Raw genomic sequence first — 26,433 nt, 5'->3', positions numbered from 1 at the left:
TAATCAGCTTTTGGGGAAATGCAGCGGCATTTTTGTGACAGCAGTTTATAAATAAGGGCTTGAAAGGCCCACACAGACTTAGCAGCAGCAATACGCTGGGCTCTACCCATGGACTCTTAGCCTTATCAGCTGTGTTACAAAAGCATAAAGCACAGTGTTACTTTCCTTAAAACCAAGCTTTTAAGCCAGCAGTTTAAATCACAGGACAAAACTGTGGTCTGTGAAACCACTGAATAAATATAATTTGGTCACATATCAGGCTTATCCTCTGCAGTACAGTCCTCTACACAGACTTCAGAATAAAAGATGACCCCACATGCAGTAATGGCCCTGATCATAAACATGGTTTTAAAGTGTATGTGTGTTCAACCACTTCAACATCAGCTTTTAAATAAAACACCTGTTAAACGTTATTTTGTGCTTGGTGTGCGTTTATGTCGAATGTGAGAATGACATGTTCTGACATTGGACATTTGGATTGCCGTTATATACAGTTACATTCAATTAAAATTTTTGTAACTATATTAAACATTTAATCTATGAGCTATCACAGTAAAACATTTTCTTTTGATTTCAACAGATCATCATAATGTGTTCTGTATCGTAGTTATTGTGTTCTGTTATCTCAGAGGTGCATAAATGATTGCTGCAATGTCAAAGGTCAAATCTGACACGTGGTTCTTCTAGCAAGTTTTCACCCTTATTTCTTGCACGTTTTTGTGCAGAACACAGGGCAGCCTGATAGAATTTAACTGAAACAAATGGCCCCCTTTAAAGTATGACACGCTCGTCAGTTCGGATCCTCCTTTAAAAAAAAAAAACACAAACCATAGTAAGTGCTCCCTAGAATGTTTAAATGTGCATAGCGTGGCTGGGGCATGTTTTTACATCTGTCGCAAGGGAGCAGACAAACAGAGGTGGACTGGAACATGTCAGAGTAGTCTCGTTTCAGTAGCAGCTTTGTAGTGCTTGAACTTTAACCTCCCCTACCCCCGCCTTGTTTGGCCTAGCGGGACGCCCGCGTGCAGCAGGATGTTAATTGATTTGGCCCAGGCAGCTGCAAGGAGTATTAATAGCCTAAGTGTTTCCATAACCAGTTCAACAACAGCCCGACTCCCCCTGGAATATGTTAATAAAGGTGAAGAATTTACTTTCAAAGGTAATGGAGAGCAGAGGGCGTTAGGGGAGAAGATTGTAACAGTGTTTACCCGCTTTGATATTGGAAAAGCAGAGGCGCGTGGACGGAGTTCAGAGAAACCCTCCCACTCGGAGGCTTTAGTTAGAGACCAGCCACTGCCTGGTCTCTGACTCATTACTGTGCAGGTGTTAGCATGCAATCTGGGCTCTAGAGAAAGAGAAAGAGGGGGGGGAGAAAGAGGCAAAGAAAAAGAGTAATGCATTTTTAAATGATTTTGCCTTTCTTGTGCTTCATGTGACGCTATGTAACTGTGAAGCCATTTGAGATCCTGAAAGATGAAATTAAATGCTATCCATCTATTATTGTTGTTGTTATTATTATTATTATTCACTTACAAATATCAACAAATGACTCTGTGGATCTTCAATGCATACCACTGTCCTAAGAAAATATTCTGTATATATGCAGTACAGGTTCCATATTTGGGGTTCCAGCAGATAGGGTTTTTTTTCCACCTCAGTCAAAAAACTATTTAGACCAAAGAATCTCGGCAAGCCAATGTTATAATCAGCTGTTTTAATTGGCCAATTGAACGATCAGAATCAAGGAAAACCAGACCAGAATCCCTGCAGCGAGGGGCAGCATAAGGGTGGAGTGGGTGGAGGTGTGGGGGTGTGGGGGTAGGGGTTGGGGGTGGTAGTGATTTAGGATGATTCCAAGGGCCCTGACTGAATATATTAGGACATTTTCTTGGGTGGTGGTGCCCAATGTGAGATCTTTTCATGGGGCCCCTTGTGGCACCCTTGCCTGCAGCTCTTCGGTCCCAGGGTTTCAAATTCAAATTCTGGTTCCAGACTGTATACTACTCTGAGGACCAATTTCTGTCTTTCATTATATTTTCAGTGTCTTTTTATTTAATTTAATCAGGATAGGATTATTGAGATTAAAAATCTAAATCTTTTTCAAGAATGTCCTGGCTGAGACAGGCAGCAACAAACCAATTACACAGAATTAGAGACATACGACATCTATCAAAATACAGAAAACGGAGTCAAAATCACAGTGGTACACATATGGTACACAGCACCAAATCTAGCCAGAACGTACAGTAGACATGGCAATGAGACTGCCATAAGATCCTTTTTTAAAGACACAAAGAGAGATCAGGTTAACTTATTGCAACGTGGCCACAGTGCTTATAACTGGCGCCATGCACTTGCATTGGACAGGGTCTGCTGCTTTTGGGATTCAGAGAACATTAGCGTATGTGCTAGCGCAAATTGTGCCGAGGTGTTTGGCTTTCCACTTTATAGCGGCTCTTGACCCCTGTGCCATTTTAAAGTGCACTCACCTGTGTGAGATGTCACCCCGGACCAAGCCAACCGCTGCTGGAAGCTTACATGAATGCTGGCCTGGTCTTTCTCTCTCTCTGAAAAGGGAAAAAAACTCAGTTCACTGTAATGCAAAGGCAGCCACTGCTGCCATTCTTTTTTAACCTTCAAGAATTTTATTTGGATTTGGAGGTTATGACTCTATATTAAAGATAGGTGTCTACAGGGAGCCTTTTTATGTAACCTTTACTGAACCAAGAAGTTTATGTGAGCGTGCTTTGTGTGTGTGAGTTCACGTAGAGGAAGTCAGCATCGTTTCTTCTGTTTCGTGTTTGCACGGTCACAATTATTAACATGCAAGGTGGAAGGCAAACTCATATGCTTCACTGCTTCTGCCCGTGCGTTCTCATGGGTGTGCGTACGTTTGTTTGGTAATGCATGTATGTTTATGTTGCGTCTGAAATAGTGTTCATAACACTCTCACTTTGGGGTCTTGAATACTTGGCAACCACTGCATTGTTTAATCAGAAGGTTCTGGTGAATTTTGAACTGCGTGTCACCTGCGGTATTAGGCAGTGCTCTGCGTGACAGTCTTACCAGGGAATACACTTACTCACATCCGGGTTAAGCCTTCCTGCCTGCGTTGCAACTCTTTATATTTACTGAAATAATGACAAGCCACAGAAGAGAGGCAGGAATATAAAGCTTGTATCGAGTATACTGCAAAAAAGGTGCCTGAGATCCCTCTGCCTCTTCTACCAAGCATTACACTTTTCCATGATGGGTGAAATCATACCGATTGGAGTGTCATTAATCAGTGTGCACTCTATGAGGATGGCTCTCATCAAGAAAAACATGAAATATGCAATACTCATATTAATTTTCTGTCCACACTTATTGGAAGAGCTTATGATTTGGCAGTGATTTGGGAAGACTGCGTGTGGCATTGTCAATGCTGAAGATGCTCGCTAATGGTTATGCTACAGTCTTGTTATGTTTGTTATATTTCTTCATCAGGGTTTCCCTCAGGATCATACTTTGTGCTGGGGAAATTTCCTCAGAGGGTGGCGTGAAGCGGTGAGCTGTGGTATTATGGTATAGCCTACATCTGACCTAGTGAAAACATGCCCACATCTTTTGAATGGTTCAACATACAATTATGGAGATCTGAGCAGGGTTGTAACTGAACTTCTTTGACAGTAGCACATGTGCTAGTATGGTCAAAAACTTTACAGCACAAATAAATAAATTGTGAGAAAATAAATTTTGATCACCTTTGGAGCCTATTATTGCCATTTGTCAACATGAGGACCTGAGTTCTGCCAGTGAAAGTCAAGGAAGCCATTATGAGGCTGAGAAGTAAGAAAAACAGAGACAATGACCAGGTTTAAGGTTAATTTGTGTTATGAGTTAGTGACACGCTACCCTATGTTATGTGGTTAGTTTGTTTAATCAGTCTCATAAAATGAAGTTTCAACAATGTAAAACAACAAGGTCAGAGGATTTGCTATTCCAGACCAACGCATGCACAGCAAAACAAACACAACAACAAACAGCTATAAAATCACCTAATTAGGTATTACAAGTTTCACACTGTCCTATTGTGTGATGTTAGTGTTAAATAAAACGTGACTTGGACAGATGCACAGATCTTCCACTTGAGTCTGCCGGCAAAGGAGAAAATTCTGGAGGAAAATTCTGGAGATACTTGTTCCTCAAAACAGCTGTCGATGGGAAATAAACCAGCTTGGTTTATTTTACAGATGGTAGCAGACCAACTCTGTCTCAATGATCAGACAAGATGCATGCTGGGGTGCGCCACGAAGTTGGCAAAGGAGTACTGTATATCTGATTGGGTAGACAAGTGTCTTTACCCTCAGAGCAAAGTTGTTAAGGTTTGGGTCAGTTTTTATGCTCACAAAGTCACTGACGCAACGGACGTGTATTTCCTGGAACCTGATTTTTAGATTATTTTGGGTACACAAACATTTGATTGGCTCATGGTATTGGAGCTGTCGATCAAACACTGATAAATAAACTATTTATTAGTGCTGTAATGTTTAAGCGTATTAAATTGGGCTCCCTATTTTCTCCTCAAAGGGGAAGTTCCTGCCCCAAGCTAGTGCCTAACTGATCAAGCAGTAAGTTTATTGCAGGGTCGCAGGAGGAAGGGGATAGGCACGTCATTTTGCCTTGGTTGACCAGAGATGTTAATTGTGATTCTAACTCAGAGGAGGGTCAGTCCCGCGGTCAGGGAGCCAGAACAATTTCCTGTGTACAGTTATACATTGTTACATCTTCATTGATGATGTAACTGCTGATAGCAGCAGCAGAATGCACAGAGGCATCTGATCTTCTCAAGTTAAGCAAATGCCTCCAAACTCATTTAATGATGCTTCATCCTACAGCAAGACGGAGTTAAAAGGAGTTAATTTTTCAAAGCGAAAAACTGGAAAATTTAGGCAGGCCGAGTCTTTCAGTCAATCTAAGTACAATTGAACATTTGTTTCATGGGGAAATCAAAGTGTATAAAAATACTCTTAAAAACTTAGAATGTGCACTTTAACCATAAACTTTTTTTTATATAGAGGGCTATATGAACAGAAAGGGAGAATATCAAGTACAATGGTTCACGAAATTACCTAGTGATAGTAAGACTGCCCAAAAGTTGCTATCTCTTGCACGGTAAGGCAAGAATTATAGTTCTAAAGTATTGCTAGGCATAGGTCATGTTACAATATGATACTGACAACTGGAAATACATCTCCCATAATGCAGGCAATTGCCTGTCTTGGGAGAGAAATCACATTGAAATTCTGTCTGAAGTCCTGTAGATTTAACATTAATAATGATGAACCACAAAACTAGTCACACGGGTGCGACAGGAATATTTTTTATATTCACACAGTACATTTTAAAATGGCCAATGTGACAATATGTTCGCACGTTACAGCCCTGCTGAGTCTGAGGCTTTATTGATTTTTCTCTGATGTTTGTTGTGAATACGTCTGTTAATACCTTGGGGAAACAATGTGCATTGTTTGGGAAAAAAGTATTAAAATGCCCTTGTGTTTTATATACACACTTGTGTGCACACACACACACACACATGCACACACGTACATGCATACCTACACACATACACACACAGTTTCATTTACAACAATACAGAGGAACTTGGGAAGCATGCACGAACACACAAATGCTGTACATGTGACAGTGAGTAAATTCTCTTGATCTCTTTTTAAGTTTTGAAAGTCTACATGTTTCCCAAAATTTCACATCCCAAATCCAAGGCCTAAATTGCCTATATTTCGCCAAAATGGAAAGTCAACAGCTAATCAAACTGAATTTGTAAATGACTTTTCACATGCAATTCTGACATCTCTCAAGAGATTAGACAGTATGTGAATCTGTTAACTGATTCAATTAAGAGGATTACGCACTTAATTGCAGGCATTATGAAATACTTGTTTCTTGGTTACTATGCTATCCCTACAGCAAAAAGGCATAGAGCCACCAATTTCACCATGAGTCTCCATATCTATTGAGCTGACAAGATTTATCTAAAAAACATCAGAACATTATCAGGAAAGGAGAGTCTAAGGCTATGTATTGCAATCATTCTGGAACCTGTACTTAAAAGGGCGCTTGTATGAACTGTACCAGTTCAGTTTGTTAAGTTAAGCCAGGGTAGATCTGCTTTAAGAGTTAATGTCACAGTAAAACAATCTAAAGTACTAATATGACATCTTGAGTTGGATGTAAAATCACCACCTAAAGCTGAACCTGGCAAAGACAAAGATGCGCTAACACCCCTGCTATGTGTTCTCCTCTACCTGACATCTTTCTCACTCTGAGCAACACCATTCTCTTTATTCTAACGCAATGCTTGGAGTGCTGCTGGATGACAAATTTACAACATCACAAAAATCTTTTTTTGACAGTTGGGTGTGCAGATTCTTCTTCCAAGTCAGGAGAATCTTCCCATTCCTTACCATCTTCTGGTTCAGGCTCCTTTCTACAGCCTCCCAGAACACTCCTACATCACCCCCTTCCTCATTGTCCTCCACTGGCTACCCATCGTTACTCGCATCAAATTTAAAACCTTGGTGCTGGTCTACTGGGCAACAAGGGGGACCGCCCCTTTGTACCTTCAGATAATCAGATGTCTGGCTCCTCCAAGCCTGTGGTCGGTTGAGGTTCCTACAACAGTCAAAACAGCTGAGTTATTGGGCATCTTCTGATGCACACTGAAGACTCACCTCTTCAGACTCACCTTGGCTCCTCCACCCTGACCCTGTTCAGCAATTTTACCAGCACTGACGCCTGATTAGGTGTCACTTATTTTGTGTAACTTTGTGTACATCTGTGATTCTTTGCTGTTGCTAATTTGATGGAATTTAATGCTCATTGGGGTAGATTTGTTCTTGTCCATGTAACTTAGTTGAATGTTTAAAAGGGTAGTTGACAAGTTGTCAATCAAGGCTGCACTTCTTGCATTTGCTGTGTCTCGTTGAATTGTACTTTCTCCCTCTTGGGAACTACTGCACTTCCCTGAGTTGTGTTTGAATTGTAAGTCACCCTGGATGAAAGTGTCTACTAAATTCCAGTATAGATATTACACCGAAACACCCCTCTGGTTTATTGGCAGTAAGATGAGACTGTGAGTATTGCCTGTAGAGACACAGACTATAAATGCCCTCTGAATTATTCAAGTATCCGTATCAAGTGTTACCTGAGAGGAGAACTGAAGGAACATTCATCATGAATAAAAGAACAACAAAAAAGTTTTTCAGTTGATCTGCTGACATGGAATAATTATGGGCAGGGCATTCATTCGTTTCCTGTGACTTCATAACAATGCCTAGGCCAAGTAAAAAAATAAAGCCTAGGCCACTAAATGAATCTCCGATGCGGTTGTCCCAGATTGTTGAAACACTGTTTTTTAAAGTAAATATTTATATTGACATTCCAGAATCCACCATAAGTAATTTTCTTTTGCTCAGTTCATAGTTAGAGGAACTTTGAGAACACGAAAGGATTTTTTTTTGTCTGTAAAACAAATTCCTAGTGCTCTAGTCTGCAATCATTATCTGCTTGTAGACGGGTAGAGTATACTTTGTACAAAAGGGTAACCAGGGACAAGCCCAAGAACACGACAGAATTTTACATTGAAGTAAATTAAGTTCAATTCAAACGAGGGAGGTTTTTTTTTTTTTTGCATGATTGTTTGCCAGTGGTTTCATCTGTTTCAATCTGTGATGAAGTCATATGATCTTGATTGAAGCAGTTTGATCATTAAATCTGACGGGTACATTTTTTCTGTGATTGCAGTCTATCCCCTCCCTCGTATTATATTGCTTCCTAATGAGAACAGACAGGGAAGGACAGTGTGTGGAGTCTTCCGCACCGGATCAGCCAAAGGGTTTTTATTATTACTTTTTAGCATTAACAGCATCCAGATGACAGCCCCATATATCTCAACTTTACAAACTCCAAATGAATGAGATTCTTTCTATATGTACTAATACAGTTGTTCAGAGTAAAACTTTTGAAAAAAGCAATAATTTTATTTCCCAAGAAGAGGGATGGAAAATGATTGGCTCCCCTGTTTTCAGTACTTTGTGCATTCTCCCTTCGAAAGGATATGTTGGAACACCCTGAAGTTCTGTCCTCAGCTCGTCATGGTTTCTGGGACTGAGTAAAGGAAAGGGAGATGATGAGCTGCGCTTTAACAGGCATAGCCAATTGGTCTGTAAGTGGCGGATTAAGAAAAGTCCCAGTCACAAATTCACAGCGACAGCAGGAATGTATGTTTTTTAAAGTTTGAACAGACATACTTCTGTTTGACTTGGGGAGGAGCATTGATTACCTGTGTGGTTACAGGCTACACCCCAAATCCAGGCAGGAGTTGGGGGGTCAATTTTACAATTTTAAATAATGACTTATTAATGTTTTCTTCATTTCTTTTCAAGACTCTCCTACCCAGTCATATACATAATCTGGTATGATGCCAATATATCACAGTACTAACAAAAATCACAGTCAGGAATACAATACATAGGAATCAAGAGGGAAGAATTAAACGCAACATGGCCAACAGCTGTCTTTAAGAGCTACGTATCCATTTTAGTTTAAGGAGGCAAGCACCAATTTGCAGTATATAGGCAGTAGTATGTTCAATACAGTGTGCCATATCATGTACTGTACCATCATATTCCATAGTCAGGGTGATGACTAACACTGAAATGAATGCTATATAATATCAAATTTCACATACATATTGGAGTGATCTGTTGCTCAGTGCAAGATTCTTGAAACTAAGGTAAAATCTGAAAAGGTGTGTCTCCAGTCAGTGTCCTTATGACTTGCTGTAGTCATGGTTATTTTCCAGCTCAGTTGCTTGTAATCACATAAGTATGCAATGAGAGTACTTCATCTTATGTCAAACGCAAGGCCTAAAAGCTTGCAAAAGCTCAAACTGGGATCCCTAAAATGCAGCCATATGACAGTAATTCAAAATCATATTTAATGCACTCCTGGCAGCTTGTGATTTCAGATTTCACTGGGCATTCAGCTCCTTTTTTCCTATTTTATCTGCAGTTGTGAATAAATGCGTATGCATTTATGTGTGTATGTGTACATATGCATTCATGTATTTTTCTGTGTGTGAAAGCATGTTTCTGTATGCGCATGTGAGCACTCGTGTGCATGTGTGTGTATGTGTGTGTATATCTGCATGTGTGCATGTGGCTCTGTGTGTGTTGTGTTCGTGTTTGTATCTGTGTGTGTGTGTGTGTGTGTGTGTGTGTGTGTGTGTGTGTCAGTTCTTCTGCGCATCACTGATCCGTTTCTGTGCTGCTTCTCGGTGCGGATCAAAGCAGCAGCCAGAGGCGGTGTTGTTTTTGGTTGGAGGCTCTCGCCGCTGCCCCACCATGCATTAAATCTACCCATTCGATGAGGGAAAATACTGTGAAATGCTCACTGTGCGGTAAACCCCCATCCCATTTCTGTCAAGGAGTGCTATTCCTATCGATCAATTCTCATTTTTGCCAAAACTGAATAAACGAGTACAGCACAGAGCAAATGTTACCTGCTTTATAGTACCAAGCAAGCCTCTTACTATTTTGACTGAATTGACTCTTGCAGTATAATCTTTCGTAGTAGAATATGTTGAGTTCCATATCAGCAGATGTACTGTATGGACGCATGCTTTTGAACTTACTGCGAGAGGGCTTTTGTGGTATCCTTGGAAGAAAATCTATCATAATAATATAATCCATAATGTTTGGGACAAATACATTTGTTTCTTGATTTGGCTCTGTACTCCACAATTTTATATTTGTAATCAAACAATTGTGGTTAAAGTGCAGGTTCTCAGCTTCTAGTAGAGGCTACATTTTGGTTTCACCTTGTAGAAATTACAGTGCCCTTTATGCGTAGTACCCTCTCTTTCAGGGCTCCATAATGTTTGGCACAGATGGCTTCACAGGTGTTTCTGATCAGTCATGTGTGTTCATTTGCTTCCTTAGTGCAGGTTTAAAAGAGCTTTCGGTATCTAGGCTTGATTCTAGGCTTTTGGTCGCATTTGCAGTCTGTAATTGGCATTTGTCAACATGAGGAACAGAGTTGTGCCAATGAAAATCAAGGAAGCTATTGTAAGGCAGAGAAATAAGAAAAAAATAGTTTGAGCCAAACCTTATGCTTACCAAAATGAACTGTTTAGAACATCATTAAGAAGCAAGAGAGCCCTGGTGATCTCAGTAATTGAAAAGGGCCTGCTACACCAAGGAAGACCTCTACAGTTAGTGTATCACTCAGCAAACAAAAACCCCAAACCCCTGTTTGACAGGTCAGAAACACTCTTCAGGGGGCAGGTGTGGAAGTGTCAGTGACTAACTGTCCACAGAAGACTTTAGGAACAGAACAACAAAGGTTACATTACAAGCCACAAGATGCAAGTCACTAGTTCGCCACAAAAACAGGATGGCCAGGTTACAGCTTGCTAAAAAGTACCTAAAAGAGCCTGCAGAATTTTGGAAATGGGTCTTCTAGACAGATGAGACCAAGATTGACTTGTATCAGAGTGATGGCAAAAGCAAAGTGGAAGCCAAGAGGAACTGCCGAAGATCCAAAAGCATCCCCCCTCATCTATGAAACATGGTTGTTTGGGTGTTAAGTACAGGCCTGGTAGAGTATCAACAAAGATATTCAGCACCTGGTGATGTATGTCTATGAGTCGCAGACCTCAAACAGTCATTGTATGCAAAGGATGTGAAAGTAAACATGACTACTTTCATTTACATGACATTCACTTGTCCCAGGTATTATGGTGCTCTGAAATGGAGGACTGTGTATAAAAAGCACAGTAATCTCTACACGGAGTAACCAAAAATAAAAATACCCTTCGATTAAAGCAGAGAATGTGCAGTTTAACCACATGTGAATTGTTTTATTACAAATCTAAAATTATGGAGTACAGAGCCAAATCAAGAAAAAATATGTCTTTGTCCCAAACATTATGGAACTTACTGTATATATATTCATTAAACATTTTTTCAACATCTTACAGTAGCGGGGATGCTGAGAGACTTGTACACTGTGGGGGATTTGTTAGGGGAAGACAAATATTCCCATGACATTGCCATTAAAGAGAAGCATTGCCCCACATCAGCTTTTTCCTGCAGTATTAGCAAAGACAGGGTGTAGTCCTCTGGCTTTGGGTTAATTGGTGCACAAGTTGTTTTTTAATTGTGCTTTCCTCTCAGTGTTTCTCCATCTCTTGGGTGTTTTGAGTGAATCCAGGCAAAGTCCTTTCCCCAGCCCCCTGAAGGTGAAATGGCAACTGCCTTTCAATGTGAGGGACCCATTAATTAGCTTGAATAATTGCACTACAAAATGTGCACAATCCTTAGGTACCAGAGAGCAACATTTTTAAAAATTAAATTCAATTAATTTTTGTAGTGCAATTATAAGGTAAAATGTATTATTTATTTATAACATTGATATTTATGAAAATACGAAATTTTTGTTTGTATGGCTGTGTTTTAAGAACTTAAAAGCCTAGGCACATGGATTTCTCCCAGTAAGAGTGAGATTATGCACAAAATATGGGTAATGGCTATTGCAAGCTTCGGTGAAACCTGAGTCACTCATCTGAAAAGCAGAAAATATATGTAGAAATTATGAGGGAAACCTAGAACATTCACATTTAGCAAATGGCTTTTCAGATTGACTTACACGGATAACATTTTTTGTTTTGCATAAAATACATTTTTGGATGCATGTGAATATTTTACTAAAGCAATTCTGGCTAAGTACCTATTTCATGGGCACAACAGCTGTCAAATCGAACCCATAGCCCGTGAGAAACAAGTCCAGTTCCCGCACCATTAGAGCTCACTGCAGTAGCATAGAAGACTGTACGGAATTTGAACATTCCAATGGGGACATAAGATAATATGTTTGCGCTCATGAACTGTACTGTATGGCAAAGTATTTTTTAAAGACAGCAAACTCTCTGGCTCAGTAGTTCACCTGTCACAAGTGGCTCTCATTCCACTGTGCCAGCTGCAGTCCTGTCCCTCGCGGTCTAAAGAACGTTCCGGCGTATCTCAAGTGGGAGTGCCAGCCTGAAGGCTCTTCCTTTGTCTCCTCCCTAGTCTCTGATGTGTTGCACCTGAGGCCGACAGGTTCAATAGATCACCAGTTTCTTTTATTCAGCAGTTTCCAGGCACTTTGTGAATAACAGATCGAAATAAATTCATCATACTGTCATAATATCCTTTCAGTTGAGGTACTGATACATCCGAAAGTGTGAGGATTCAAAAACCTGAAAATGGGTCCAGCTACTGTATGTGCCAGCAGTGACTCACAGTCTTCATTTCAAGAACAAAGTATTTTCGCTTGAACGGTTGAACCCTATCTCCTTGCATTTTACATGAATTATTAATGAGCTAAACAGTGTGCTATTTAGATCTCTAGATATTTAAATGATTACTTTGATTACTTGAATATCCTAAGAGGATATTATTTCCACAACCATTACCTTACCAATGCAGATTTACATAGCTTCACCAAACACACATAGCTGGCAGTAACAACAGAGGTCTGTGACATCACAGCAAACTTCCTGTCTTAACACTCTTGTGCATCTGCTCCCCTCCAGGACCCCTCGTTCCCAGTGCTGCTCCAGGACAAGCTCCAGGTCCCCAACAGCACGCGCAAGGCCTGGAACGAGCGCGACAGCCGCTGCGATGTCTGCGCCACCCACCTCAACCAGCTGAAACAGGAGGCCATCCACATGGTCCTGACCCTGGAACAGGGCGAGGCGTCGCCCAGCTCGCCCCCGCCCCTCGCCCTCGCCAGCCTGCCCGGCCTCGTGGGCTCCCGCGGCGCCCAGCAGGGCCCGCCCCGGGACTGGGCCTACCTCCCCTCGGCCTACCACACCTCCAGCTCCTCCTCCTCCACCCCCGCCACCAACACCACCACCACCAGCTTCTACGCGGGCTACCCGAAGCACGGCTCCAAGCCCAACAGCCTCGGCGTGGGCAACGGGGTGGAGAAGAAGAACGGGTCCCCCGGTCACACCAGCAAGCCTGGCGCTCAGCTGCCCACCCACCCGCCCGTCAGCCCCAGCGTTGCCAATGGCAACGGGAACATCCTGAGCTCCACGGCCCTGCAGGCCCATCAGTACGTGGACGGCACCTGGTCCATGTCCCGCGCCAATGGGGTCACCCTCTACCCCTATCAGGTATGTGCTAGCCACCCTGATTTTTATTATTGATGCCTGCCATACACTACATGATATTTCCTGTAATTGTGCTATCACAGACAAATTTTCAATGTCGCAGTGAAGTCATTACAGTTTTAGCTAGATTGGTGGTTAAATGTGATAAGGTTTTTCACTTTACTTGTTTGAAACTTGTGCAATGTATGGGAGGCATACATATTAAGGAACATAACAGAATTCAAATATTTGCCAGGAACAAGCCACCTAGCCCATCTAGGTCTGATTATTTTGCCTACTTCATAGACTATTCAGCTCTGCATAAAGCCATGTCTTGAGCAAGTGTCTGCCCTGCTACATGTGCTGGCAAGCTGTTAACCACAGTGGAAACTCTGTGTAGACGGAAGACACAATCTGGACATAGTTACTGTTCCAGCCAGCCATAGTTCTACACAAGTAGGCTTTTAATCGACTACATAGCATGACGTGCATGCTGCTACTCTTCTTCTGCTGTTACACATTCCAGTGAGCTTAGAGTACTTGTTGGGATTTGCACATCTAGCGCAAAATGATCTGATGATCTGAACAGATTTTGCTTCTGATGTTTTATAAGAGGGTTAACACGTCACTCTGTCTCAAAGTGAAAAAAATGTAATGTATATGTATAGTGTGACACGGAAAAAGAAAGACTTCTAGAGTACCTCCGGAAACATTTTCCAACAAATTACAAGCTGGCAGGTATAATGCAATTACAACATGACCATGTAGTTGTACAGAGAAAGTCAATGGCCCAAAACATGCTTTCTTACTCAAAGATACAGTATCTCTGTGTATGCCACAACTGACCTTGAATGTGAATGTAATCACTGAACTCTTACACATGTATTTCACTCCTGACCTTTGAATGTAAATCAGTGCCATCAGTGTATGTCCTGGTGTGATTTGGGGATACCACTGATTTCAGGATTAGCTGGTTGATAATTGAAATTCAGCTGGCTATACGGTCTGTAAAGCAATGTTAAGCAGTGTAATTATTAATTGTGTGGCTTCAGGCTGCATTTAGTGATTTTGTTATCAATTAATCTGTCAATGTTTAACTACCTACAAAAAACATTTTGAGGTACAGTAGATCCTCAAAAAGATTCAGAGCACAGTTCATGCTGCTTATTGCGCAAGCACTGTGAATGCTACCAGTACCATATTAAATACTGATTCACTAAAGTTTTAATGCAAATCAAGGAAGTAAGAGACTATGCCAAAATAATTAGTGAGTCTGGTTAGCGTGGCTACAAATGTACAAGACCAATAACTGTGAAAACACGTGGACACAAGGTCAGGGAGGAAGAGAAACTTCAAGCTTTTTCCTGAAGATCAATGCAAAATAGTCAAGACTAAATTCAAGAAATTTAATTACAACGGAAAGATGTTTCCATTGTATGTGACGATATGGCAAATAATGCCAATACTGCAATACAGTACAAGTTAAAAAAAAGATTAAATATTCCAAAGACCAAAGAAAAGTGCTCTTCAATTGAATTCTTGTATCAAATCAGGAAGGGGAGCTGAACTGAGGAGAGTCTTGAGGATAATGTAATGTAATCTATGATTTGTAAATGTATTGTATTGACACCATTGAGTCACTGACGCTAAGCAAATTAAATTACACCATGTTACAAGCATTGTTGTCTGATTTTGCTGTGGATATGTTTCACATAGCCTATGCCTAATGACCTAATTTACAATGGCGTACAGTAAGCACCAATCTGATTTAGCTCCTTGGAGATTTACATTGCCACCGGCTCTCAGGCAACCTGTAAGGGAGCCGTCAAATGCTCTGAATCCAATTGTGTACGGTTATGTTGGCTATAGCCCACAATTTCTACTGATCTTTTACTACAGATGAGTCTTAGGGGGGGAAAGCTCACAAGCGTAACATATTTTTTTAAAAGGTGAGCATATATGATGTCCTTTGTTGCTTTATCCAGACAGAAAGGGTAACAGATAGAGAAAGGATGACAGGTCAGAAGGTGCCATGGCAGGGATGAAGCCCCAGACGAGGCCGCACACGTGGGCATGAAGACCAGCCGCTCCATGGACTGCACCACAAGTCCTGCCCAAAGATTAGTTGAATGACCAGCAAATAGACCTCTTCAATATGTGTTGGAACAGCTTACTGTCGCATTATTAGAATTGGACCATGCAAAATGAATGATATTTAGGTAACATGGCTACAAGGCATATAGGAGGAGCCGAGATCTAAATATTTGTTTCTCAACAATAAAATAGCCTTCTTAAATTAAAACAGAAAACAAAGTACAGGGGCAGGTGCATTGTCATCGTTGTAATCAAACTATTTTAGCATTGGAATGGCTTGGTGTTAGCGATGTGAGGTGATCACCGAATTCTTCCTCTTTCAACTGTGACAGATGCAGTAGGTTTAACAAATTTACACATATTGAATAGGCCATGCTGCATTGCTGACAGGTCTTAAGTCATTTAAAAAAATATATGGTTGATAATGAATGGTAATTTGCGATCATCTTTGTAAATCAGACACTCCCTGTATCGAGCTCATTTGCATAAAATGTGTCATTTGGCACCAAAATTTATGTAGATAACACAAATTAAATGTGCATTAGGCAGACAGCACACTGTGTCACTATTTCCCTGGTAGTTAAGTTTCATATGCTTTCCACCCATTGAGGCTGCTTTGAGAATTGTCTGTAATTTTTTTTATGACACTTGCAGTGGTTTAAAGGCCACAAAAGCATCACAGCCTATTGTGGACCCCACTCCAGTGAAATAACACTGGACAATTCATTGACAGTGTGAAGGATCTCAACAATACTACAATATTGCCCACAATTTCTTAGACTGACTTTCAATTCAAACTGGTCTTCTCCATTCTCCAAAAATATTTAAAACTGAATTCAGATGAGCGCATAATGGCCCCATTCATTTTCGGGAGTTGCTTGAGGCAGGACATTTTTTCACCTTTGGAGGCATTTCATTGGTTCCTCAAGCACAACGGCCGAGTAAAGACTAATGAAATGCTACTAAAAGTGCTGACAGCTCAAGCGGCTCATGAAATTGAACAGGCACAATAGTGTCTGGTAACTTGGATTGATTTCATTAGGCTTTGGGCAGTTTTCTTCTGATATATTGTTATCTTTCAGTCCTGTTAATCATCAAACAAGGATTCAAGCAAGTAATGAACAACAGCCGTGGGATCCCACCTATTATGCTTTTGTTTTGTAAGACCTGCTTTTACAATGTATTAAGCTAGTTAACCAAAGCGAGTTAGCTGTTTAATTACCACATTCTTACTCAATTTCCAAGGGAATTTTTCGTTGTTTCATGGATTGTTTCAGAGCCAAGCATTGCTATTTTCCTCTTTTTTGTATGATAAGCTAAGGACACAGAAACAACTGCGATGTTAGAAGTCTTCAAGGTATCATGGATAGTTGTAGCTAGTCAGCTTCCATAGGGCTCTGAGTATCACTTGTTAGCAACTTAGCTAATCAACTAATTAAATTTCATCTATGAATGTATTCATTTTAGATTTCATAAACAAAAGTGGTCGTGTGCTGGCTTATGGTGTCTTTGTATTAGTGAGACTACTGGGAATTAGACATAAAATAGACTAGTGGTCCTTAATCTCCGTGTCTGGCATACCACAGTCTCCTAGCTCTTGTTTTTGCAAGATCAGCAACCGATTCAAACCAAGTGACTTTGGTCTCATTAAATGTGGCTGTAATTTAAAGTTTTCTATGTGACACTCCACAATGGGGGTGCTGGAAAATGTGAAGGGAGGAGGGGTTATAGATTGTTGCTTGTCCAATTTAAAAGGAACTGAGTTGGCTATGTCATCGCTGTTTATGTTGTCAGATATGTTTCACTAAATGCCTAGTCATAAAATATCTCATCCTAGTAAGTATACTGTATATGGTTTATAGGCCCATCATAAATTCACTCTCCGAGGTGAAATAGTTCTTCGTTTTACCCTCCACCTATGACTGACAAGTGTGTTGTGCCATTCAGCGATCAGTTCATTTTATAGTCCATTTCCCTTTGCACACTAAACTACATTTAACCTCAAACTATAAATTATGGATTCTATAGCACTCTGCTAAGAATACAGCATAGAGTAGTTGGCTAAAATGGACATTGGTTAATATACGGAAAAAGTATGTCTGACATCTAGCAACAAAAGATGGCTTCATTAAATTCAACAGAGAAATGTTTTAACAAAATAATCGATTTGGTATTCATCAGTAGCATTTTAGTTTTTCAGGGTGGTATAGAAGCACTTTGACAGGAAAGGTCAGTGGCTCAGCGAAATACCATTTTTAAAGGCATACTATGCATGATTTTTTTATTTGAAAATATTATAAAATAACTATGTTAAGGCAGTGGCTATCATACAATACTCCCACACACCGAGGGGTGCACTCAGCATAAAGATTGTTATAACCTGGCTAGGATTTCTGTATGAAATCAAACAAGGATTAAATAGCGTACTCTGCTGAAAATTCCAGCTAAGACCAGCTGGGATACTAATGTGTTTTTGACTCTTCCAGCTGATCATAGCTGGTCTGTGGCTAATAAAAACTGGTTAAACTGGCAGAGTAATTGGGTGGTCAAACTGACTATCTGACCATGTAGGCTGGTCAGCTGGTAGATAGCTGGTTGACCAGCTAAAAGTGTTAAAAACACAGCTTAACCCAGCATGACCGCTTTAGGCTGATTTAAGCTGGAATTTTCAGCAGAGCAGATAACTTGAACCATTGCATTGGTATATATTATGTCAATAGCTTCCAGCCACTTGTTTCTCCTCTTGGCTTCTGTGGCCTCACTTGAGCTCATAGTCAATCAAAGAGGTGCATTTCTATCGCTGTTCTATTTATATTGCAATATTTATAATGCAATGCGTCTTCGCTGTACAGTACCTGTTTCTCCATATATTTCAGTGATGTACAACTATGCTTTTACCCCTTTTTCCCCATTGCTAGGGTTTTCAGACCTAAGCTATCTGGATATCTGACTTTTTCCATCTGTATCCCACCTGTATTCACATGCACACATAAAGCAAAAAAAAAAAAAAGCATACAGTAGAACTCACCATTCCCTCTCTATATGGCCTACATAAATCTCCCCTCTATGCATATGTACAGACATCTACTGTCCATATGGACACACAGGTAGCAACGACCAAAACAGGTGGAAACCCAATATTAAGTTACTAACATGAAGTTGGGCCACCGTGTCCCAGCAGAACAGCTTGTATCCGCTATGGCGTAGAATCCATGTGTGGGATTCTGCTGGAGGAAGGCGGGACCATTCTTCCACAAGAAGGTCAATAAACTCATACCTTGTTTATGGAGGTGGAAAAATACTGTCTCAGATGTCTTTCCAGATTCCCCCTTTGAAATACTTGATTGGGTGCAGATTTGGTGACCGAGAAGGTCAAGACATGTGCATAACATTGTGGTGGTCCCTGGTGCTAACATGGCAACATGTGGTCACCGAATGGTTTGATGCATTCAGTGAGCACAAATGCTCAGTGGAGAAGAGCACTGTCCTTGTGTAAGACACCCCTTCCCTCCCACCAGCACCCTTTACTGCTGGAGCCAAGCACTCAGGTCTGTAGGCTTCTTTGAGTGTGCGCATCCTGTGCATTTGTCACTCTGTCGAGAACATGGTGTAACTCCCATGCTTTCAGTAAAGTTTGTTAATAAAGTTTTTTACCCAAGTGTTTCTGCCTTTTTGCCACTACCTGTACATGTATGGCATGGAGAGAATCGGTAATGGCATCAGTCGGCCACAGCAGAAGCCTAAGGCCTGATGTAGAAAGACATTTAACAGTCTGTTGGCCACTGTGACTCACTCAGTAACTGTAGCAAGAAATGGGCACTCTTCATTAACTCTGGAGTGCTCTGTCTAAGCCGGAGGCAGTACACAGAGGCCGGGTTCTGCCATTGTGTATAATGTGCTTGATGTTGTTATTGTCTCAAGGCAGATGACTATTGAGTAAAAAAAAATGAGTTAAAAAACGATAACCGTGTTGCACCTTACAGGAGAGCATAGGTCTCATACAGCATTTTAGCCTTGAGGGAGGCTTGCGATAGCAGTGAAACAGAAAGAATAGCTAGATCAAAGGTAATGACACAGATGCACAGATTCTGATGGTGAAGAGTGAGTAAAGAAAAGACTTTAAAAATGCTGTTCAGCTTACACGGGGTTTCGGGTGATGGAGCTCAACTGATGAAAGAAGAAAGGAGCACATTTTCAGCCGATTTACTTCTGTCTGATTTCCACATTAACCAGGACTGTGGAACGAATCAGTTTCTGGCTTCTGCTCACGTTAAACACAAATGCAATAAGACCCACTCCAGTCACAAGGCTAGTCATGTCCAATGTGACTGGCGGCAAAGCACACACTGATCGTTCGCCCGAGATACATAGCTGTGCACAATATGGAAACCAGAGGAAAAGCGAGAGCCTGTCTTCAGCCCTGTATGAACGATATGCCAGAAAGAGACAAGGAGAGAAAGGAACAGAGAAAGAAGAAGAAAGGCATGAATTCAAAATAAAAGATGCGAGCCACAGATAGAACAGAGATGGTACACGCCACACTACAAAATGGCCACACCATACTGTAAGTGCAGTCCTTATCAGCATGCCCTCACATGTTTATACAAACCAGTGGCTGACAGTACTAGGTTAGTAGGACAGTAATAACGCAAAAGAGGGTAATTAAAACTACTGGGAGAGCCTTCCTTACGTAGTCACTCACACACATTTGCCTTTTCGTGCCGCGTTTCATTCAAGGTCATTTTTCAAGGCCGGGGGCGACACAGCACTAATGAATTCCGTTATCAAAGTGTTCTGGCTACAGTGGAAGGTGGGAGAGGAGATAAGGAAAGATCTTTTTTTTCCCTTTGAGAATACGGTGATTTGAGCTGGCGCATGACAGAGGATGGGAGTGACCGGAGGTAGACAGCCCATCCGTCTACTGCATTTCTGTCGCATGGATGGCTTCGCCATCCCCATTAGTGAGATCTCAGAACCTCCTGTTCTAAATCACGTTTGTTGACACTGTTCCAAGTCATTTTTTTTTTTTACCTGTTCCTTGGCTGTTTTTTCTTTTGCAACAACTGTCCAGCTGCTGAAATGATTCACATTTATCAGTAAATTGGTAGTTTGCTAGACATTATGGTGAGCTCCAGTTCTTTGGGGATGATATAGGGTAAAGACCAGGTAGCTTTCCAGCAAACCGGATAAGTGTGAGCAGCAGGGTGAAATGAAGACCAAGCATGACCGGTGCCAGGGATTCCTAGATCAACAAGAGAGGAAACACAGTCGTCTATGGCATCGAACGCAAAGTAGGGAAGAAGGACAGGTTCAGTGAAGCGGCACTGTTTTTTAATTTGTTTAGCAGATGGTAACGTAACCTAGCGTAGGCACTCGAGCCGCCCGGTGGCTCGGTAGAAACAGTGTTTCGACTTGCAGACGTGCCCCGAGGCTTTGTGGGAAATCCAGAGAGCGCCGGCCCGCTCAGCATCGCCACAGGTCAGTGCGCAGTTGCGCGGGGCATCGCACCGGGCGGGCGAATTTCGGTTGGCCGGTTTGTCTGTGTCTCGTCACACACCAGCGGCTTCCTGTGGTCAGTCGGGCACCGGTGTTCTGCAAAAGCCAGCTGGAGATAAAGCGTATTCCTTCAATGCACCGGCTGTGCAGCTCGGCTTTACTCAGCCTGCAGTGAGTGAAGCAGTTGTGGCTGGCAGTAAGCGCTTCGGAGGAGGAAAGGGTGTGCTTATGTGAACATCACAAAGGCTGCTGATGAGACTGGCCTAGAAACAGAACTATACATTATATACATTATATTATAAAGTGGAAGAAACATGAATACCTGTGTTAGACAATCGATTCAAAATTATTTTATACACAGTACAATGTCCAGTGTTAATTCACCTCTTAACAGATAAAATTTGATCCCACTAGATTGTCTATTAATTATTAAATTAACACTGGACATTGTACTGTGTACTTGCACAAATTTAGAAAATGATCAATTTATACTGAAGGAAATACACTGAAGGAATTCATGTTAAGTACCATAGTTAAGCTTACAATTCTATAGTATGTCTGCTTTCTTGACTACTATAATTAATATTCTGTATGCAGCTTAATCACTGTTTAAAAATACCTGAACATCTTGTGTCTGATGCCAAAGTGCCTGATGGAAGTTAATGCAGCCCCTAATCCCAAACAAATCAGTGGTTGTGTTTGCTAAACACACAAGCTACAGCAGCAGCCAGGTATTTTTTAAAACTCCTAATGAATTAGCCTGACTGCAAATCCATGGTCTCTCCCTGTGCTCTTTTTACCCTTGGATTGTTTACCTAAAACACTCTTGGGAAAGCAAGCTGTCCTGACATCGATAGCTGGCAAAAGGTGCTTACACAAGGGTGATTGTTAGCCGCCCTGCTCCACTGCACATTCGCACAAAGGGCACAAATATATGCAGATACTTCACCCACATACACACAAGAACAAAGAGCCTGCGTGCTTGTGCACACAAACACCCAGACGTGCCACACGCACATACACATACATTTGCGCATGCACAAACCTATGTCTACATGCACACTGCTCACTATTTTGGTGACTCATGTGGGCCAATGGTACAGTACATGTGCATCCTGATTAAGGAAACTGTGGGCAGCGGATCAGCATGGAGCCGCTCTCTCTCCCAGCACCATGTGACTTGCACACTAATGACCTTTCATAGGGAAGAGAGTACGGCTGAATAATAAATCAAACAAATGGGCCGGCCAATGAGGACCGAGCACGCAGCCATTACCGCTGTCCCGCCATTATCCAAGGGGATACATCCATCCGCGCAGGACTTCTGGGTATTAATAAGGATGATAACAATAAATCACCGCTGATATGCGGAATTCATTGCTGTGCCAAATGAATGGAGATGTGTGTCTTCCTGCTTGTAGAATAGGTTGTCCTCATAAAAAAAGAAGCAGCCTTAAAAGGTCTCTTTATTCTACAAGCACGGTAATCTACTACCGTCATTTCGAAGTAGCCCATCATGCAGTAATTAACGCTTGTTGCCTGATATACTGTCGCCGCTGATTCTGCAGACTGTGAAACAAGCTTGCTATTTACTTCTTTTTAAAAGCGACTTTTTTACATACTGTACCACTAGCCTGAGGAATGCTGTGTCCATAATTTAATTTGAAGCATAGATGGGCTTCACAAGATTGGCGGTTTCTGGGGAATAAAACAGAAACAAACAAAAAGACAAACGCTTTTTTTGTTTTTGGCAAACAGGCATTGCATTGTACATGAGGCCCATTGCGTGCATCTTTGTTGCAGGGATAAATCAAAAGCAGGCGAATGGTGAAGGACCTTTAAATAGAAAAAAGCAGAGTTAGATTCATTCAGTAAATTCCTCTCTTTATTTGTCGGCAAAGTATTTTACACCATGTATGAGAGAGTGAGATTCACGCACTTAATATAATGCTACAAAAATATAGACTTACACCATGTAATTACATGTTAATAAGAACATTACATTACATTACATTACAGGCATTTAGCAGACGCTCTTATCCAGAGCGACGTACAACAAGTGCATAGGTTTCAAGATGTAGAGGCGCAAAAGAAACACTAGAGTGAAGTAAGGATCGTAGTGCCAGAAGTGACCACATCGATCAGGACTCCAACCCTGTAGAGTAAGCTTGTTCAGCAGCAAGAATCCTACCAAGTACAAAGTACAAACTAGCACTGGAATCACACCTAATCATACAAAAACAATCCTACCAGATACACTAACATAATCAAATTATCCTAGCTAGGTACAATGAGCTGAACTATAGGCTAGGGAGGGGTGGGGAGAGGTGCAGCCTGAAGAGATGAGTCTTCAGTCTGCGTTTGAAAGTGGTGAGATTCTCTGCTGTTCTGACCATCACGGGGAGGTCATTCCACCAGCGAGGGGCCAGGACAGACAGCAGACGGGAGCGGGAAGTGCAGACGCGAAGAGGGGGAGGTGCCAAGCGTCCAGAGGTGGCAGAACGGAGAGGTCTGGCTGGTGTGTAGGGTCTGATGATCCTCTGAATGTACCCTGGTGCTGACCCCTTAGCTGCCTGGTATGCAAGCACCAAGGACTTAAATTTGATGCGAGCCATAACAGGCAGCCAGTGGAGGTCAGTGAGCAGGGGGGTGACATGGGAATGTCTGGGGAGGTTGTAGACCAGACGCGCTGCAGCATTCTGGATGAATGCTGCAGCGTGAACACAGACCTATGTGTTACAAACAAAACTGTGTACAATATGTGTATCCTTACTTTTATCGAACAGTCGTATTGTGTTAATGACATGTTAATAACATGGTAATTATCCTTAGGGTCCAGTGAAACATCCGCTAACATCAGACACATTTTTTCCAATGCAAAATAATCAACTGGTAAGAAACTGGTTTGGGATAATCCAAGTGCAGCAACATCAATGCATATTCTCGCATACTTAGTATCACACATTCATGTATTATAGGCTGTTTAAAAAGCATTAATCTCAATTTATCAGAGCATTAAACTTTCAGACTAATTGGTCCTTTTCATGCTTTTTTTGGGGTCTTCCCTGTCTAACTGATTTCGGACTGTATGTTTTGGAACTGTGTCCCACTATATTGTGGTTATCAAAAAATTCTTAAACTTCCATTTCTGCCTAAAATAAGTATCCCGGGACTATCCCCTGTCTACTATGCATCAAAGAGTTCAGTCCATTCTATATCAACTGAAAAACTATGCCATTGAAAGCATGCTGCTGAAAAAACACAGTTTTAGAAATATGCATGCAGAACCTTGTGAGGACTCAGTCTTGGTGACCATTGTTTACAGTCAGATATCCTGGCAGCTCTGACGGGCGAAGTGCGGGAACCAAACAGGATGTTCTTGGCGATAAGACAGAGGGAACAGCTGACTGGGCCCTCGGACAACATTGACCTTGATCATCACTCTTTCAACAAAAAAAAAGAAAAGAAATGGCAGAACAACCAGCTCCTCTGATTCATCCTCTCTCTCTTTTTCTTTTTGGCCTCTCACTCTCACTCCCCCCTTCTCTTCTTTCTATTTTGGCCTCTTGCCTTCGCCCCTCTCTGTCTCTCTGTCTCTGTCTCTCTGCGTATGAAAGTTAAATCCCCCTATCTCCGCCTTCATCTCAATGAGTCCTCTGTGTCTTCTGCTCTTTTCACTGCTGTTTACTTTGGCCCCAGCTCTGTTTTTCCCTTCACTTCTTCTCCTCTGCCCATGTGCCCAAGGGAGTACTTTGGAGTGCAGGAAGCCCTCGAACATCACTTTGACGAGCTCCTCAGATAGCGAAAATTACCCCTGATACAAGGGCCGGGCTACAACAACAATTTCAATGCCACACACAGAGTTTAATGCTCTTTATGAGGCCCTGCGTTCCCTTTAGCGACTCAGAGTGGAGCACTTTGCCGTAAACCCTCTCCACTCAGAGAGGGACAGATATAACCCCACCTTCCCCCACCACCTCTCCACTTCTTTTGTGTCCCCCCATCCTGAAGACACAGAAAGTCTTAAACACTAACAGAAAGGACCAGTTTATCAAGCACAATATTACGTTATGTATTCACAAACCCGTGCTGTATTGCCTATGTTCCACATAGTAGACAATTAAATAATAGCGCAGCAATAACATTGGGCTGGCTCTATTTAACAAAGAATTTTCTACCGAGGAAGCATATGGAAGCCTATACGTGAAGCCGTCACACCCTCCCGCCACGCTCGTCAGCTGGTATCAAGGGGAGTGTTCCCGCTTTTTGAAAGACAGTTCTGGCAAGAAAGCGGATTTTTTTGGTATGAACCTGCCTTGTCATATTTGCTGTATGTCACTGTGCTGTGCATTTCTATTTGGCTAACAATGCCCAGTGCCACTGGGATGCAAGAACCATGACGCTGAAAGTCTCTATTCTCGTTACGACCTTGCCAGCACATGCTGAGCTGAGTTTTGACATGCACCAGTAGCCATGAAGTGATGTTGTGCTTCAGATTGACATTGAACATCACAAGCAATATTTTCCTCCACTTGTCAAGGTTTGTAGTTGACAGAACCCCAGAGAGACCCGGAAAAATATAGAAAAAGAGAAAGGAAAAAAAAAAGAAACAGCATTCTTGAGAGGGCGGCTAGAAACAGGCATTCCGCAGGATGCGCACACTAGTGTGCCCTCCCCGAACTGATGAAGGATATCTCAGCGATGGGATTGTCCTACAAACACGACTGGGCTTTCCAAACAGGGATGAAATAAAATATGAAAAATCAAGGACTATTTTAGTTCCATGCAAAATCTTGCATTAATGGGAGGTCCTGGAGCTCTCATGTAATTGTTATTGTTTTAACTTTATTTACATACTGCATTTACATATTATAAATGAGTACAATCATACGTATTTACCATGGGGATTATAAAGACATTGAAGCAAATGGAACTGAATTCAAAATAATAACCTCCAGTTTATCGTAACACAGTTCACTGCACCAATGTGAACACGCTGTATTTGCCCTTGCAGTTCAGTACTCTTCCAGCAAAACCTGGCTCTAATCGCCGACATGTGACTGTTTCCAAACTTCAGGATTAAGCACACCCTCCGCCTCAGATTTACGTACCCTCTCTGCCGCTACAGCAGCCTGAGAAAGAATAAGGGAAGACAGTGAGAAAGAGTGGAGGGATCGTGTGGGGGAGGGCTGAAATGCTCCTACCTTAATTAAGACAAATGAGCACCCCCTCTGGGCTAGGACAGGGAAGCTGGGATTGGGGTGGGACAAGGGGACTTCTTGCTCGGTGGTTATTTTTAACTATCTTACAATCATTTGGGTAACACACACACACACACACACATACACAAATGCCCCACTGAGGGGATTCCCTCAACGACACCCACCCGTTTCCTCGTTCATCTCCATCCCACCTGTCTTCTCACCTGGGCACCTCGCACCCCAGGGGGCTACAGGGGTACGGGGGGGCTTCGGGGGTGCGGGGGGGGGGGGTTTAAGACAGGCTGTTGAACGCCGACGCGCTGACCCCCCCGCCCACGGGCGCACGCAGAAATGCGGGAACGGCGGGGCGAGCGCCGCGCGGTGATGAATGGATGGCGCTCGCTCCGAGGCGCACGCCATCGTTTTTCATTCAGGCGCAAT

The 26,433-nt window shown here is 42.0% G+C and overlaps 1 protein-coding gene across 1 annotated transcript in view; it reads left to right on the top strand.

Moving 5' to 3' along the window:
* kif26ba (kinesin family member 26Ba) overlaps positions 1–26,433 on the top strand; it is a 119,032-nt gene that overhangs the window by 33,933 nt on the left and 58,666 nt on the right. The window contains exon 3 of the mRNA XM_064332164.1: positions 12,641–13,225. Within this exon, the coding sequence (XP_064188234.1) occupies positions 12,641–13,225 (585 nt within the window). The remainder of the gene's footprint in view (positions 1–12,640; positions 13,226–26,433) is intronic.

The sequence above is a fragment of the Anguilla rostrata genome, chromosome 1 (genome assembly GCF_018555375.3).
Source record: "Anguilla rostrata isolate EN2019 chromosome 1, ASM1855537v3, whole genome shotgun sequence".
Lineage (NCBI taxonomy): Eukaryota > Metazoa > Chordata > Actinopteri > Anguilliformes > Anguillidae > Anguilla > Anguilla rostrata.
Note: the sequence above shows the minus strand (reverse complement) of the source record. Positions and strands in the feature narration are given on the sequence as shown.